Below are 17,150 nucleotides of genomic sequence, written 5' to 3'. Positions count from 1 at the left end.
TTTCAGACTCTGGTTTTGTTTCTGGTTTTGAAAATAAATTGCTGATGTGGATGTCGCCTTTCAGCAAAATTCATAGTTTCTGCAAAGGAGAAAGAATAGATGCCCAGAGTACCAGTGGACGAAGACAAAGAGTGAATCTGATTGAGCATGAGTAAGAACTTATATTAGGGCTTACATTGTGGAAATAAGGGCAAAAAAAATGTTTTTTTCTTTGCCCTTATTGTTTTTGCTGGTAGCTGCGCAGCAACCCAGTTCAGGGAGAACAGATCCCTGCTGAGAAGGGACAGATTGCAGAGCATATGCAGAGTTATTGTGAGGAATATTCTTGCTATTTGGCAGATAAAATTGCTCGGATTAACTCAGAGTTGGACTCTGATTGGACAATACCCAAAACAAGGTCTTTTGTAGTTATCTAGAGCAAGTTTTATTCTGTGACTCTCAAGGAAATAGACAGGAGTTTTCAGTCTGTCAGCTAAGCCAACTGCATGTTAAATCCAGGTCCCTTCTAGATAAACTAGACAGGAACCATGACTAGATGAGTTAATTTTACTTTATTATAGGTTACATAACAGAACAAGTCTAAAGGTACAAATCACCATTTTGAACCTCCTGCTTAATTAGGGCAGATTTTTCCTAAGTTTCTTCCTCTGACCCTTAAATCACTAGGGTTCCTGGCTCCCTTGTCTGGTTGTTTTCTAGGCAACATCTCTTCCCCTTGTCCCTCAAGGTATCCACACATTTCATTTCATTATTGTAGTCTGGTCCATGTGGGGACATCAGCTTCTTCGAGATGGTGATCTCCTCAGCCTTGAAGGAAGTGATGGTGCATTTTAGTAGAGAGGAAGGGAGTTGACCTTGACAGAAATATGCAACGTTATCTAAGTGAAGAAGGAAACATTCTTTAAGTCCTGGGAGTGGGGCAAGATATTTGTCTAACAAAAGCCTCCCTGATTCACTAGGGCACCAAATCTTGAAGTATGGGCCAAAGACCCCTGGGGATCTCCCAAGACCCTATCAAGGGAGCACCCCCCAAAAAAAATCAAAATTATTTTCCAAATATTGAAAATATTTGCAATTTTTAAAAAAATCTCACTTTTTTCATTGTTTCTTTCTTGTTCAAGAAGTATTGGGAGTTTTTCATAAAAAATACATAGATTTAATATTGTTATTTTTACATGATTCAATAAATATTCTACAAATTTTTTTTTATTTGCATTTATATCCCGCCCTTCTCCGAAGACTCAGGGCGGCTTACACTATGTTAGCAATAGTCTTCATCCTATTTGTATATTTATATACAAAGTCAACTTATTGCCTCCAACAATCTGGGTCCTCATTTTACCTACCTTATAAAGGATGGAAGGCTGAGTCAACCTTGGGCCTGGTGGGACTAGAACCTGCAGTAATTGCAAGCAGCTGTGTTAATAACATCAGTTTGAATTTTTAATATAGTACTGTAAATATTGAGAAATGTAGCCCATAGGGTCTGTAGGCTCTGTAGGGTCCTCCTTAATTTTTAAGGTAGAAAGACTTTCAGAAACACTGCACTTGAGTATAAGTAGGAAAGGAATTAAAGCACAATCAGACTAAGTGGCTAAGTCTATCTGAGCCCTTAAGCCAGGGGTGAAATGATCCCGGTTCGGGCCGGTTCGGTCAATCCGGTAGCGATGACAGCTGGTGGTTCAGAGAACTGGTAGCAATGGCAGCTCGAGGCTATGCCCACCTGACCGACCGTTGTTACTTCCTGCTTTTACTTCCGGAGAACCGGTAAGTAAAAAAATGCTTAAAAAGTAAAAAAAATATTCCAAGGATCAACTGAGTGACACACAATGGTCGGAACTTTTAAAAAAAAAAAAAAAAAACTTTCTAAGCATTTTTTACTACCAGTTCCAGAGAAACAAAGCGCTCGACTGCTCCCCCTTTTTCATTCACCCAGAACTTCCTGCTGTGGAAGCTCGGGACGATCCTACCACTTGCTTCACGTGCCCAGGATCATCGCCCTCCTCGTCTTCTTCCTCCTCCTCTCCTTCTTCCAAGTGGAAAAACGCTAGGAGCAAGTGCAGAAAGAAGCACTTGCTTGCTCCTGGCATTTTTCCATTTGGAGGAAACTTTTGTACCTGTGAAGGCAAGTCTGGATTCCTGCACTACTCGCTAAAAACCTCGCCAGTACTGCTGTGTATGTACGTGGATATTGGGCATGGGCTGGTGTGAAAGACCAGGAGCAAAGACACACACACACACACACACACAGAGAGAGAGAGAGAGAGAGAGAAGGGGGCTTTAAAAGACCTTTAGAGCGACTTGGGGCTCCTTCTGGTTGGCCTCCAAAGAAAAAAAGAATGAAGTCGGGGATGGATTGGAGGGGTCATTTCCTCCCCCCCCCCACTTCCCCCGCCTCCACACCAACATTCAGTGCAGCCTCGCTTGGCCCTCCCTGGCTGCGCCCGAAGGTTCGTTGTCAGCAGCCTGAACTGCTTATGTGTCAAATCCACAGTCAGTCACCTGAAGTTCACCAATGAGGGGGAGCAAGAGGAAGGGAAAGCGAAGATTGTGGAAGATGGCTGCTGAGGCGGGGTGCTTGTGTGTGGGGGGAGTGTATGTGTGAGTGACCATGCCCTCATCGCAGGGGAAGAGGCAATGGATTACTGGTTCATATGTATAATTAATAAGAGTTGATAAAGGGAATGATTCCCCGTGCTACCAAAGCACCCTCTCCTACATTTTTTTCCCTGCTGCTCTGTCCTAAGCTCATAGCCACTTCTTCCTCTGTTCTGTTTCCCTTCCCCCAATACTCCCAGCAAAGAGTCCGTCAGAGGCCTTCCTTTTTTTTCCTTTTATTTACATAGATACATGTCCTGGCCACGTCTACCCACGGGCCTGCCAAGTTTCTGGAGATAACGAGGAAATTATAGATAAGGCCAGAATTACTCACGAATATATTCTTCCCTCCATGAATTAGCTTGCGCCAAATTCATTGCTTTGTCCGAGACAAAAAACCAGGAAGTCCCGCCTCCTATTTATAGTCTCTGCAGATGTCACTGCATGACAATTATGACTTGGCTTTGTCCCAACTCTTCCGCTGCTGCGCACGCCGATCAAGCCTTCGTAATCTTGCGTCCCTCCAAAACTGTTCTTGGGGCGTTGCCAAATCAGAAGAAGGCCCGGGAGAATCAGGCCGTGCCGGCCCCTCCCTTTGAGTGGGTGCCAGGGAGGGAGAGGGCTCAAGAGAAGCAGGGCTTGCCAGGTCTTCTCCCTCATTTTCTGAATCATCCGAGTCCAGGAGTCTGGGTCCAGGAACCTGGGTCACAACACTATCCCTCACCGCAGGGCCCTTCCCCCGGGGCTGACGATCGGGATGCGGTCGGGCTGGGTTCTGCTCATGGAAGGCCTGCACCAGGTCAGGGGCATGAACGTCGGAGGCATCTACCCAGGAGAAATCAGTCCCGTATCCCTTCCACGCGATCAAATATTGGAAACGACCCTTTAGCCAGCGAGAGTCTCGTACGCTGTGGACTTCGTATTCCTCCGACCCGTCCTCGGCGACAGTGACGGGTGCTGTTGGGCACCGAAGGGGACTCGGTGTGGCCTCAGGAACCAGAAGGGACCGGTGAAAAACGGGGTGGATCCGCATGGATCGTGGCAGGGTCAGTCGGTAGGCTACCGGGTTGATGACTGCCTCGACAGGGAACGGGCCGATGAATCGGTGGTCCAACTTCTTTACCGGCCGGTCGGACGGGAGGTGTTTGGTGGAGAGCCACACCCGGTCTCCAACTGCCAGCGGGGGCGTTGCCCGTCGGGAGCGGTCAGCGGACCGTTTGTAGTCCTCCTTTGCCCGATTCAGCTGCTGACGTACCAACTGTTGGACCGCATGCAATTCCGTCAGGAAGGTCTGCGTTTCGGGAACAGGAGAGTCCGGTGGTGCCAGAGGGAAGAGCAGCGGATGGTACCCACATTGGCAAAGAACGGGTCACCTGAGTAGAGGTGTGCTGAGAGTTGTTAAAAGCAAACTCCGCCAGAGACAGGTAGTCGGCCCAGTTGTCCTGTTGCTGGTTGATGAAGCAACGGAGATACTGTTCCAGTATACCGATGACCTTCTCTGTACCCCCGTCGGTCTCCGGATGGTGCGATGACGACAGACATACCTGCACCTCCAACGCGCCATCAGGCTCTTCCAGAAGCGGGCTGTGAACTGAACTCCGCGGTCCGAAACCACCCTGTCCGGTAGACCATGGAGGCGGAAGATGTGCTGCAGAAAGAGGCGGGCGTTTTGCGGCTGTGGGCAGTCCGCGGCATGGGATGAAGTGTGCCATCTTGGTGAGCATGTCCACCACCACCAGCACCGTGGTGAACCCAGAGGACGGCGGCAGGTCTGTCAGGAAATCCATAGAGATCGCCCCAGGGTCTGTCGGGTGTCGGCAAGGGTTGGAGGAGCCGGGAGGGGCCCCGTGGCGGTCTTGGCTTGCCGGCACGGCACGCAGGATGTCACGTAGGCATGTATATCATGCCGCACTGGGCCACCAAAGGTCCGTGTCACCAGGTGGAGGTCTTGAAGAACCCAAAATGTCCTGCTGCAGGGTTGTCGTGGCACTGGGTCATGACGAGGGCTCGGAGTGGTCCTGTGGGCACATATAATCGCCCCCGAAACTTGAGTAAGTCCTCCTCCAAGGTCCAAGGAGGCGGGGGGCCCACCTCCGCTCTCCTTTGCTGCGGCCAGGCGTCCTGGCGCTGCGCCTCGCACCTGGGCCCGCAAGTCCACTGGCTCCCGTGCTGCGGCCAAGGCTTCTGCCGGCAGCACTGTCCGTGGAGGAAGGGGTCCTTGGCGCAGAGGTACTCTGGCTTGGACAGGGCATCCGCCCTCCGGTTGTGACCGCTGGGAATGTAGGTCACGCGGAAGTTGAACCGGGCAAAAACAACGACCACGGATCTGCCGCTGGTTCAACTTCCGAGCTGTGGTGAGGTGCTCGAGATTCCGATGGTCCGTTCGGACCTCCACCTGATGTCGGGCCCCCTCCAGATGGTGTCGCCAAGCCTCGAATGCAGCCTTGATAGCCAGCAACTCTTTTTCCCAGATAGTGTAGTTGCGCTCGGAAGGTTGAGTTTCCGGGAGTAGTAAGCGCAGGGAAAAGTGTGCCACCATTCGTCGGAGCCTGTAGCAGCACCGCTCCCAGAGCCACATTGACGCGTCCGTTTCCACCACAAAAGGCCGGAGCGGGTCGGGATGCCTCAGGACGGGTTCCGTGTGAAGGCTTTCTTGAGGGCTGTGAATGCTTCTTGCTGCGGGGGACCCCACTGGAATGCAACCTTCTTCCTGAGGAGCTGGGTAAGTGGAGCTGTCAGTGTGGCGAAGCCCGGGATGAAGGTCCGGTAGTAGTTGGCGAAGCCCAGTAGGCGCTGAACATCCTTCACCCGACGAGGGGCTTCCCAGCTACACAAAGCTTCTACTTTACATGGGTCCATGGCTATGCCCTCGGGCGAGATGATATGCCCGAGGAATTCTATGGAAGTCCGGAAGAAGACGCATTTCTCCAGTTTCGCATTGAGTTGTTGCTCCCGCAAGCGTTGCAGAACCAGACTGCCGTGTCGAAGGTGGCTTTCCCTGGACCGGGAGTAAATCAGGATGTCGTCGAGGTAGATAACCACGAACCGATCCAACATGTCTCGGAACACGTCGTTCATGAAGTGCTGAAAAACGGCGGGAGCATTGGTCAACCCAAATGGCATGACAGTGTATTCGTAGTGTCCGTATCGGTGCGAATGCCGTCTTCCATTCGTCTCCTTCTCGTATCCGCACCAGGTTGTAGGCCCCGGAGATCGAGCTTGGTGAAGATCGTGGCCTCCGCAACCTTTCCAGTAGCTCCGGGATGAGCGGCAGGGGTAGCGATTCCGCACCGTAATGGCGCGAGCGGGCGGTAATCACAGCATAGGCGCAAGTCCCTGTCTTCTTCTTCACAAAGAGGACCGGGGCCGAGAGGGACTTTGAAGGCGGATGAACCCTCGGGCCAGGTTTTTGTCCAGGAAGTCCCTGAGGCGGCCAACTCGGGCTCCGACATGGAATACAGGCGTCCCACAGGCAGTGGTGCGTTGGGCAGAAGGTCCACGGGCAATCGTGGGGCCGATGCGGGGTAGTCGGTCCGCCTCCTTCTCGCTGAACACGTCGGCGAAGTCCGTCAGCTCAGGAGGCAAGGTGATGGCAGCGGTGGGGGCGTTCTGGCGGCACAGGTGTGGCGGATGTGATCGACGCACTGCAGACTCGGGAAAGAGATGGCGTTCGCGACCAGGCCACCTGAGGATCGTGGGTCCGAAGCCAGGCCAACCCAAGGACCAAGGAAAATGAAGGTCCGCCGTGACATAAAACTGGATCGCCTCCTCATGGTCCCCAATAGCCAGGCGCAAAGGCTGGGTGGCGAATTTAATGGGGCGGACACCAGTTCTCGTCCATCAATTGTCTCTACCGCATCGGAGGGTCCACGGAACCACGGGACCGCAAACTGGGTCACAAAGGCCTGGTCCATAAAGTTTGTTGTGGCCCTGAGTCCACCAGCGCATGCGCCTGGAGCCCGTCCGACTGGTTCCCCAACCATATCCGTGTGTCCAGAATCAGATGCCGAGGGGCCCAGAGTCTACTTCCATAGCGTCCAGTGGGGGCTTAATGCGTGCCCGACCTAGGGTTTCCCGGTCGGGCCTGCTCCGCTTCCGATTGGTCACGCTGTGATTCGGGGACGGCGTCGTGCCGCCGCTTTCTGGGGCAAGAAGCGGCGAAGTGGCGGGCTCCCACAGTACAGGCACAATCCCCTTGGCGCCTCGGTTCCGCTCCTGGGCTGTTAGGCGAGGTCTGGCGCTCCCAACTCCATGGGCTCTTCATGGCGGTTACAAAACGTGGGCGACCCTGGGTGCTGGTGGTGCAGGAAGTGGGGGTGCAGATGTCGACGGAGGGTCCCGGGGTGCGACGGGACGGTCGCCGTTGCAGGCGGGCATCGAGGCGGAGACAAAGGGCACCAAGTTGTCGAGGGTCCATGGCGCCTCCACGCGGGCCAGCTCGTCTTGCAATTCCTCTGAGAGTCCCTCCTGAACGCTGGCCCACCAGCGCTGCATCATTCCAGTCAGAGTCCTGGCACAAAAGGCGAAATTCGGCGATGTACTCCTGCAGGGGCGTTTCCCTTGACGGAGTTCCTTAAGGCGCCTGGTTGCCGTCAGCATTGACGGGGTCCTCATACATGGTGCGAGGTGCTGCCAAAACGCTGTTGGTCCGCCAGCAGGGGCTGTCCTGGAGCAAGAGGGCGTGGCCCATCGAGCAGCCGAGCCGGAAAGAAGGTTAATCACGAAGGCCACCTTAGCCCGGTCGTCTGGGAAATCCTCTGGCCTCATAGCCATGTAGAGCTGGCACTGTCCCAAGAAGGTCGGGAACATCTCAGGCTGCCCAGAAAACTTATCCGCACGGTTATCGGGCACTTGCGGCGAGGAGGAGGTGGGAGGATGGGGGGCTGCAGGCACATTCCTGGCAGCAAGTTGGCCTGCCAAGTGAGCCACTTGCTGCTGGAGCTGTTGATTAGCCGCTGTAGCTGCTCTAACTGCTGCTGTACCTGCTGCTGATCCATCTTTGGTGGAAGATGTTTTAGTCAGGTCTTGGACAAAATGTTCTGTTTCCTTCCCCAATACTCCCAGCAAAGAGTCCGTCAGAGGCCTTCCTTTTTTCCTTTTATTTACATAGATACATGTCCTGGCCACGTCTACCCACGGGCCTGCCAAGTTTCTGGAGATAACGAGGAAATTATAGATAAGGCCAGAATTACTCACGAATATATTCTTCCCTCCATGAATTAGCTTGCGCCAAATTCATTGCTTTGTCCAAGACAAAAACCAGGAAGTCCCGCCTCCTATTTATAGTCTCTGCAGATGTCACTGCATGACAATTATGACTTGGCTTTGTCCCAACTCTTCCGCTGCTGCGCACGTCGATCAAGCCTTCGTAATCTTGCGTCCCTCCAAAACTGTTCTTGGGGCGTTGCCAAATCAGAAGAAGGCCCGGGAGAATCAGGCCGTGCCGGCCCCTCCCTTTGAGTGGGTGCCAGGGAGGGAGAGGGCTCAAGAGAAACAGGGCTTGCCAGGTCTTCTCCCTCATTTTCTGAATCATCCGAGTCCAGGAGTCTGGGTCCAGGAACCTGGGTCACAACATCCTCTCTCCTGCTCCCACCCACCCCCGCCACCCAGAATACAGGATTAGCCTGGCACACATGATCTGGGGCTCAGGTAGGGAAAGGCAGGGCATGGCATGGAACTTTGGCATGGAACTTTGGGGAGCGTGCGCGCATGCAGCCTTTCTTTTCCTTGCCGTGTAAACTCGGAGGCCAACCAGAAAAGCCCCGAGTTGTTCTAAAGGTCTTTTAAAGCCTCTGGTCTTTCGCAGCAGCCCATGCCCGACGTCCACACACACAACACACACACACACACACACAAACCATGTACTGGTGAGGTTTTTAGTGAGCAGCGCAGGAATCCAGACTTGCCTTCACAGGTACAAAAGCTTCCTCCAAATGGAAAACACGAGGAGCAGGAACCTCAGGGTGAGTGAAAAGGAGGAGCAGCCAAGCACTTTGTTTCTCTCCCCCCCCCCGCCCCGCCCCCGTCATCTCCCGGACTGGGTGGCTGAGGTAGAAAGGCGGGCAATCTTCGGGGCTAGGAGGCATTGGGTCTGGCTTGGCAAGGGGGGGTCAGGCTGGTCAGGTGCTGATCATTGGAACCTTTTTTTTTAACTTTTTAAAACATTTTTTACTAGTTTTTACTAGTAAAAAAAAGTTGGCCATAGCCACCCAATCACATGACCACTACCAAGCCAAGCCCACCAAGCCACACCCACAGAACCAGTGGCAAAAAAAATTAGATTTCACCACTGCCTTAAATCCAGAGGCACTGCATTGTTGATTCTCAATGGGGTATCAGTCTTATGAGATAGACCAGACAGAAACATGACCAGATGAGCTAATTCTACTTTATTGTAAGATTATATTAATAGAAACTTGCAAGTCTGAAAATACTTCCTTCCCCTGTTCCCTTTATCGCCCCAAATAGCTATCACACTTAGATTTAGATACTGCTTCATAGTGTTTTACAGTTTACAGAGGCAGCATATTTCTCCCAACAATCTGGGTCCTCATTTTATTGACCTTGGTAGGATGGAAGGCTGAGTCAACCTTGAGCAAGTCAGGAACAAAATGCTGAACTGCTGGCAATCGGCAGAATTAGTCTGCAATACTTCATTCTAACCGCTGCGCCATCACTAGGGAAGGTCCCTTTTGAGCCTCTTGCCCCACCCGCATTCCTGATGTGGGCTAAGCTGCCTTTTATCTGAATTGTTGCCTTGTCTTCCAAAGTCATTCCAACATACCATTATGGAGCATACTTCCACATTTGAGACAATCTGGGGTTCCTCTTGGATCTTCAGTTTCTACTTATAGAGCAGGTAGCAACTCCGGCCAAGAGGGTCTTTGCACAGACACAGCTAGTATACATGTTACCCTAGTCACCACACAATTGGATTACTGCCATACGCTCTATCTAGGGCTGCCCTTGAAGATCATTTGGATGCTACAGCTGGGCCAAAAGGTGGCAATGTGGGAAATGTTGGAAACACCCTACTGTTTCATGAGCTACAGCGGTTAGCAGTTTGCTTTTTGGATGTAATTCAGATTTATCACCTTTAACACCCTTCGTGGCATAGCATCTTGCTACCTGCGGGACTGTATCTGCAGTTTTTTTTAAAATTTGAATTTATATCCCGCTCTTCTCCGAAGACTCAGGGCGGCTTACACAGTGTTAAGCAATAGTCTTCATCCATTTGTATATTATATACAAAGTCAACTTTTATTGCCCCCAACAATCTGGGTCCTCATTTTACCTACCTTATAAAGGATGGAAGGCTGAGTCAACATTGGGCCTGGTGGGGCTTGAACTTGCAGTAATTGCAAGCAGCTGTGTTAATAACAGACAGACTTAGTCTGCTGAGCCACCAGAGGCTCAGTTTTCTTTGCCTGTCAGGTGAGGTCAAAGAGGGTGGATAATTGGCCCCAATTAAAGCATGTCATTTTGCAGGACTCAGAAAGCATGTGTGCTAGGTTGCAATTCCTGTCCTCTAGAATGATTTTACCCGAGAAATTAATTCCCCCTTCAGTGTTATTGAAGAAATTATTGAAAACATGGTTATTCTCCCCAGGCCTTGGGAATAGGGTAAATGTGAAATCTGGTTTGGATTGGTTTGGGTATTTCACTCTTCTGATTGGTGATTTCTTACATGTTGCTTGCAAGTTGGTTATTGTTACAGACATTTAGGAATTGGGTGGGAAAAGAATGTTTATTGGGAAAACAGCATATGAATTGGTAGCTTATTCACAATGTTTTAGGCAGTAGAGAATAAAAATCATCAGTTATTTATTGGTATCTGTTTAGCTGTATGTGTTTGACTTAAATCCATTTTTTTTAAAAATGCATTCTGTATATATCCCCAAAATATTTGTTGGCATAAATCAGGGATCAACTTTCAGTGCCTAGGAAAGACTGCTGTAAAATCATTACACATCTCTTAATTTTTTATGGCCCTACTGGTGTCTGACAGTTGGTGACATAGCTCGCACATTAGTCTCTTCATTCTAGCAGGAAGGGCTTAGCTTTTGGTAGTCTCTGAATTATAATAGTGATACATTGAAGACTGGAATGGTGCAAGTATTAGTGCCCAAGATGGTGCAAGTATTAGTGCCCAAGAAAAATATTGATGCAGATATTATATGTTGAAAAATATTGAAAAAAACCCACTATAGATTACATAGAAAAATATTAAACTAGATGTGTTTGTTTACAAAATGAGTGAACGATTTGTTTAATGTTTGCATTAAAACTGTTTCTTTGCCTGACAGTTGAAAGAATATTGTTGTTCTTTCCCTGTACAAAAAGGGGGGAGTAAAACTACAGAGATATTAATTTGTTAAGCATGCTTGAGAAGGGTGCTTGGTAGCACCTCATTGAATATGTATAAAAAGTGACAAAAAAACTCTTTTTTGGTATAGCTTTGTTAGGCAGAAAATGAACAAATTAGGTGTTTGTCCTGGATAGGTTATTAAGAAATGCATGCAAGTAAAAAGAAAAGTAAGACAAAGCATGTGATAAAATGAATAGGTTGGATTATGAACCTTTCTGTATAAAATTTGGAATAAATAGTTGATTTAGAATAATTATGTTAGGAGCAAGTAAAGAATGTAAATGGATGCTTAACAATGTTTAGTTGAATGCATCAGCACTGAGCAGGGAGTAAGACAAGGTTCTCCCTGTCAGTGGGAACACTAGTCAGATGTGGTTTTCCCTCCTGTCCCTCTGCAATATATGTAATTATAGAATTCTTTTTCTTCAATCTATATTGTCTCTCCTTCTCTGCCCCCCCCTCCACGCATGCTCATGTGCACATACTATATTAGGGCTGTATAAAACATTCTATATATGCTGTCTATATATGCACAAAAGAGTTGGTTTAGGGTGGTCCTTGAAAAACTTTCATAAAGTTTAGTCTGTGTACAGAATAAAATAGGCTGTGGTTATCACTAAAAGATTAAAAGGAGATGCTAGTTCTTTGTGTAGCTCTTTTAATATTAGAGAAATTTTGTGTCAATCCAAATTATACAGTTCCCCCCTCCCCATTTTGTCATGTAGATATCAGCCGGACTGCATCTTCATTGCTTCTAGATGCTTAGTTTTACTCAATTAAGAATTCTGTACACATTACTTGTTTTCCACAGGACTCATTGTTTCCTTATTTAGCTTATTTATTTATTTAAGTTCTAGGCCAGTGATGGCTAACCTTTTTGCCGTGTGCCAAAAGCAGGGGGAACGGGGTGGGTCACGCGCACGCATGCCCACACACATAATTCTATGCGTCCTGCCCCCCGCGCATATGCACGCAACTCACCCGCGCTCCCCCTGCTTTTGCCACACAATGGCATGGTCGGCATGGTATACCCATTTTTCACTCTCCGCAGGCTCCAGAGCCTTTCTAGGAGTCTGGGGAGGGTGAAAACAGTCTTCCCCACCCCCCAGAGACCCTCCTGAAGCTGGAAATAGCCTGATTGGTGACTTCTGGTAGGCCCAGAAGGCCCAGAAATCAGCTGGCTGGCGCGTACATACGCACTGGAGCTGAGCTTCCATGCCCACCGATATGGCTCTGCGTGCCACAGGTTCGCCATCACAGTTCTAGGAAAAATACTTTTCCATGTATTATAATTATTTGCTAGATTGCACATTAGTGTCACAATCCAGATTTTTCCTAGTTGATACACTCTATTTATATAGGACTATTGCCATTATGAACTATTTAAGCTCATACATTCTGTCCTACCCTCCATGCACCCAGTTTTCCAAGCAGATTGAAAGTTTCCAAACCATAATATGCTGTTTGCAATTTCCAGTTGTAGAAAGGTGCATGTGATTATGAGGCTTAAATTGGAGTAGCTTCTGCTAATGATTTTACAAAAGATAAGAAGGAAACAATACAATGTCTACTTTGGGCAGATAATTTTTTAAAATAGGGGACAAAAGGTGAGTAGAAGTAATGACTTCTAATTCTCATTGATTCTTCTAGGCCAGGGGTGTCAAACCCAAGGCCAGTGGTGCTTCTGCCGGCCAAAACAGCCTTCAGAGTGCCCCCCCCCACATACACAGCTCATTTTCAGCCTACAGAGTACTGCAGGAAGCCGTGGAGGGCAAAAATGGGCCGCATGTGGGGGGGACCCGCAGCCCGTTTTGGCTGGCAGAGTGCTTTAGGTGGCAGCACCTTCTTCACCTTCTTTTTAGCAGCATCTGCTAGATACTCTCCAAGATCTGGATGGCTGTTGTTCAGAAGAGCCAAAAACATCTGGCTCTTCACTCAGGTCTTTGATGAGAGAGAGTAAGCACCCTCGTATCACTGAGTTTGTCATCTTTTATCTTAATTTTTTACCTGTGACTGATTTAATTGTAATTTTTATTGTTGTGAGCCACCCAGGGTCATTGATAATTGGGTGGTATATCAATTTTGTAAAATTATTACTAATATTAAGTCCTCCTCTAGGGCTGTGTCAGAGGTAGTAACAAAGATTAATAAGACTGTTGGACAGGCAGTTTTTAGAGACATCTGGAAAAATTGTCAGTTCATTTATGCTCTGTTCCTATACAAAAGAGTCAAGCCCCATAGCAGCTGGGGACTCTATGTGTCTTTAATCTCTACATTATGGAATTGAGACTATTTGTGCCAGAAAGTAAATCTCCCTTTGTCTAGAATAGCTGTTTTGAATGCAAAGGGAAAAAATCCATTTTGAGCCTGTGTCAAATGCCCACCATGGCCTCGCCCAACCCCGGCCACATTCCACCCCACCCAGCCCCTGGCCGGCCGAGGTCAAATACAACCCTCAATGAAATCGAGTTTGACACCTCTATTTTAGGCCATTTTAGTGCATGTACATCACTTGGGGCAGAATGGAATTATAAAAGATAAAATAAATTAATCCTCAGCAAATAACTGTACTATATAATAGCAATGTAATTTTCAGATATAAAAGAGGGGCTTCACCCTTCCCTTATAACTGATCCTTTCCAGTGGTTCCTGCACCAACATTTTCTCCAGCTGGACCTATTTTAAGTCTCAAAGCCTATGTGGAGTCAGGGGATGGGACTTGGCTAGAGATAAAATATACAGTGAAAAAATAGGAGATTGGGAAGGACTGACCAACTTTTATTGTCCTTGAAACATCTTCATCTACCCTTAAATTAGTTTTGTGTTATCACATACAAATAAATCTGTATATTATTGTAATACATAATTTTGCATTGGATAAAATGTATATCTGGATCATTGGCTGAATTTCCCATTAAGCTTTGTGCTGCATATGTGGATTGCATAGTACTAACTTCTTTAAACTGATGTGCAAGATGCCAGGCAACTTTGCTGTCAACATTTCAGCAAAAGTGGTCAACAGCTCTCAGGAAATAATGAGAATTGTGTTCTAGCATATATGGAGATGCCAAATTGGAAAGGATTAGCACTAGGTTTAGAAGTAGATTTGCAAATCAGGTTTGAGAATTATTTAATAATTCAATTTTTTTCTTATAGGCATACGAAGAATACACCAGCAAGTTAGATGCATTACAACAGAGAGAGCAACAATTGTTGGAATCATTGGGAAATGGAACTGATTTCTCTGTCTCCAGTTCTGCCTCAACAGAAACAGTTACTTCTTCTTCTTCTTCTAGTCTTTCTGTAGCACCTTCATCTCTCTCTGTGTATCAGAATCCTATAGATTTATCACGGAGTAACCCTAAATCTCCTCAGAAGCCTACTGTTAGAGTTTTCCTACCCAACAAACAGAGGACTGTGGTAAGACCTGAACAGCTGTCAATGTTTCTCTTTCTAATATTGCCAAAGATACATGTCTATGGCTAAAACAAAGTGAGTCACAGGATTGGTGGTGTGTCATTCGTGTACTTTTACTGCCATATGATCATTACGTAGTCAAATAAGAAAGGTATTGCGCACAAAAAATCCCAAATATTGTACTGGATTAGAACTGTAAATAAAGGGCTGGAATACATTATTGGTGATAGTTTGGCGAAAATCTGTGAAAACGTGGTAATATTAACAACTTCTATTTTGTAACAGTATATGTAGGTTTTTTTTCATTTATTTGTTTACTTATTATCAACAATGGTATTGTGCAGCATGTAGAATGAATGTATGTGACCTTGCTCTTCATGCTCAAAGGGCCAAACTATAAGGTTCATGTCACTTTCTGCTCCAGTTATGCTGGGAAAAAGATGTTGAGAAAATTTGCATGCTGTCTTCTTCAACATTATCATACTTACAATATCTTGCCAGATAGCTGGATGATGATGAAAGTAAAACCTCTCTGCCCAGCAATTAAAAATTAAATGTATTCAATTCCTGAGACTGTGAGATGGATATATATTAATAATAAATGTGTATGTTACTACTGCATTTGTGAATATTTGAAGAGTTCTGCAATCCAGTATGGCTCACTAACCTCAAACTCCAACATATGAGGTAACAGTAATTTTTTAGAGAGTAGACCCTAACCAAGGATAACCATGAGCAGAACAACAGAGAGCCAGCTTGTGGGAAAAAGGGGTTGTAATATAATGTATGTTGAAGCTGCCACACTAAGGATATCTATGTTGGACTTTAAGCATTAAATGGGAAATGGTTTTTATACACAGCAATGACATCATGCCCAGAGATAATCTTTCCCCCCTTTCTAATAATTTCTTGCACATATTTAGGCTTGTTACCAAGGAAACCATGGGGGCTAGAAACAAGGGAGAGGAGTTAAGAGAGATTGTAGTTTCTTTACTCAGTAGGAAGAGAAGGAAGGACAGGCTATACACTAAAAATATGAGATGACAGGATCTGAAACAGGAATTACCAGGAGTGCACATAATTACCAGGAGAACACATAATTAAAGGGGGTGGTATAGCAACAGTGTCATTTTAGGAATGAGAAAATTAAGGATAGAAGGGGACTGCAAAAGGAATATTAAATGCAATGGCAATTCAAAACTCAAATTTCAATGTAGCCCAGTCTAGCAGAGCGCCTTTTACCTCCAGTTCATTTCAGTGGGAGAATTGAGCATGTTTAACTCTTTCACTGAAACCAGAATAACTTAGCAATACTACAGTCCTATGTCTATTTAAATGTATCATCCACCAAATTTAGTGAGATTGAATTTCAGGTATGCAATATAATTTTAATTGGATTTGTATTTTTTTTAATTTGAATTTATATCCCGCCCTTCTCCGAAGACTCAGGGCGGCTTACACTGTGTTAAGCAATAGTCTTCATCCATTTGTATATTATATACAAAGTCAACTTTTATTGCCACCAACAATCTGGGTTCTCATTTTACCTACCTTATAAAGGATGGAAGGCTGAGTCAACCTTGGGCCTGGTGGGACTTTGTTGTATTTAATTCTCAGTTGTTTTAGTCTTCTATTATCCAATGTGTCTCATTTTATATCATGTGCATGTTAAATTTTGATCTGTTTTTGGAGGGGTAGATATAATGCTATATTTTACAATAAAGGAGGGTGGTTTACAACTCCTTAATAACTTAACCTGGATTTTAAAATGGTTTTAAAATATCACATTATATTAGAAGGGAAAGTAATAAAGTTACAGATTGATTTTGCTGTCTAACTTAATTTTTTTAACATCAAACTTCTAATTAGCTAAGTATCTAAATAAGCAATCAAATGAACTAAAACTGTTATCCAGTCTTTGGGAATTATGCTCCAAAATTCCTTAGTATTAGAATTTATTTCTAATATGCTTTCAAGTACAAATTTTACTACTTGAAAACCAAAGCTGAGGTTCTCCATTTAGGACTTAGAAGTTCTGAAAATGACAGAACAGTTCTCAAAAGTGTGATATATTTTTAGGTATATGATGTTTATACTTTGTGATGCAATCGTCGTTTTTCCAGATTAAAATTTGTTTGGTGAAACCATTACTAGTTTCTAAAATTAAAGCTAAGAAGGGAAGATGTGCCAAAAGAAATTACTAAGAAGGATATTTTGCAATTACAGTGTATAAACAATTCCCTGAACATTGGAAAATTGTTTATTCAGCACACTATTAGTACTGTCTTCTGCAATACTCTGTGTATACCATTGCTATTCCCAGCGTAGAAGTCTTGCCTTGTCTTCTAAAAGGAGCCAATATATAGTAGCAGTGATGATAGCTTATAGTAAGGAGGCGGTGGAAGAGGAGATGCCCTCCAAAGGAGTAAGATGCAACTCAATCCAGATATTATATGTGAGAGAAAGAGGATAAGGTAGCCCATCCCTAATAGTTCACAGAGTTTACTATAGATGCTGATAGTTGAGTGCTCAGTGTAGCAAGATTATTCCCATTTGGTGTGAAACAGTAAAAAAGTCCTCTGGAAGAATCACCATATTTCTTTCTTGGTTTGAGGCCTGAGAGTAGCAGAATCATGTACTAGTAGGAAAGATGTAAACAATAGGGCAGGCAGACTGAAGGTAAATGTTTCAGGAAATTTACTTTTAAAAAAATAAAAAATGTTTTGTTTTCAGCAGCCTTGTATTTGAATCTCAGATTTTAGTATTT

At 45.9% G+C, this 17,150-nt stretch overlaps 1 protein-coding gene across 1 annotated transcript in view; it reads left to right on the top strand.

The window, feature by feature from the left end:
- Positions 1 to 17,150, top strand: part of BRAF (B-Raf proto-oncogene, serine/threonine kinase) — a 75,557-nt gene that overhangs the window by 10,978 nt on the left and 47,429 nt on the right. The window contains exon 2 of the mRNA XM_058191682.1: positions 14,123 to 14,386. Coding sequence (XP_058047665.1) covers positions 14,123 to 14,386 — 264 coding nt within the window. The remainder of the gene's footprint in view (positions 1 to 14,122; positions 14,387 to 17,150) is intronic.

This window comes from Ahaetulla prasina, chromosome 7, assembly GCF_028640845.1.
Source record: "Ahaetulla prasina isolate Xishuangbanna chromosome 7, ASM2864084v1, whole genome shotgun sequence".
In the NCBI taxonomy this organism is placed as follows: domain Eukaryota; kingdom Metazoa; phylum Chordata; class Lepidosauria; order Squamata; family Colubridae; genus Ahaetulla; species Ahaetulla prasina.
Note: the sequence above shows the minus strand (reverse complement) of the source record. Positions and strands in the feature narration are given on the sequence as shown.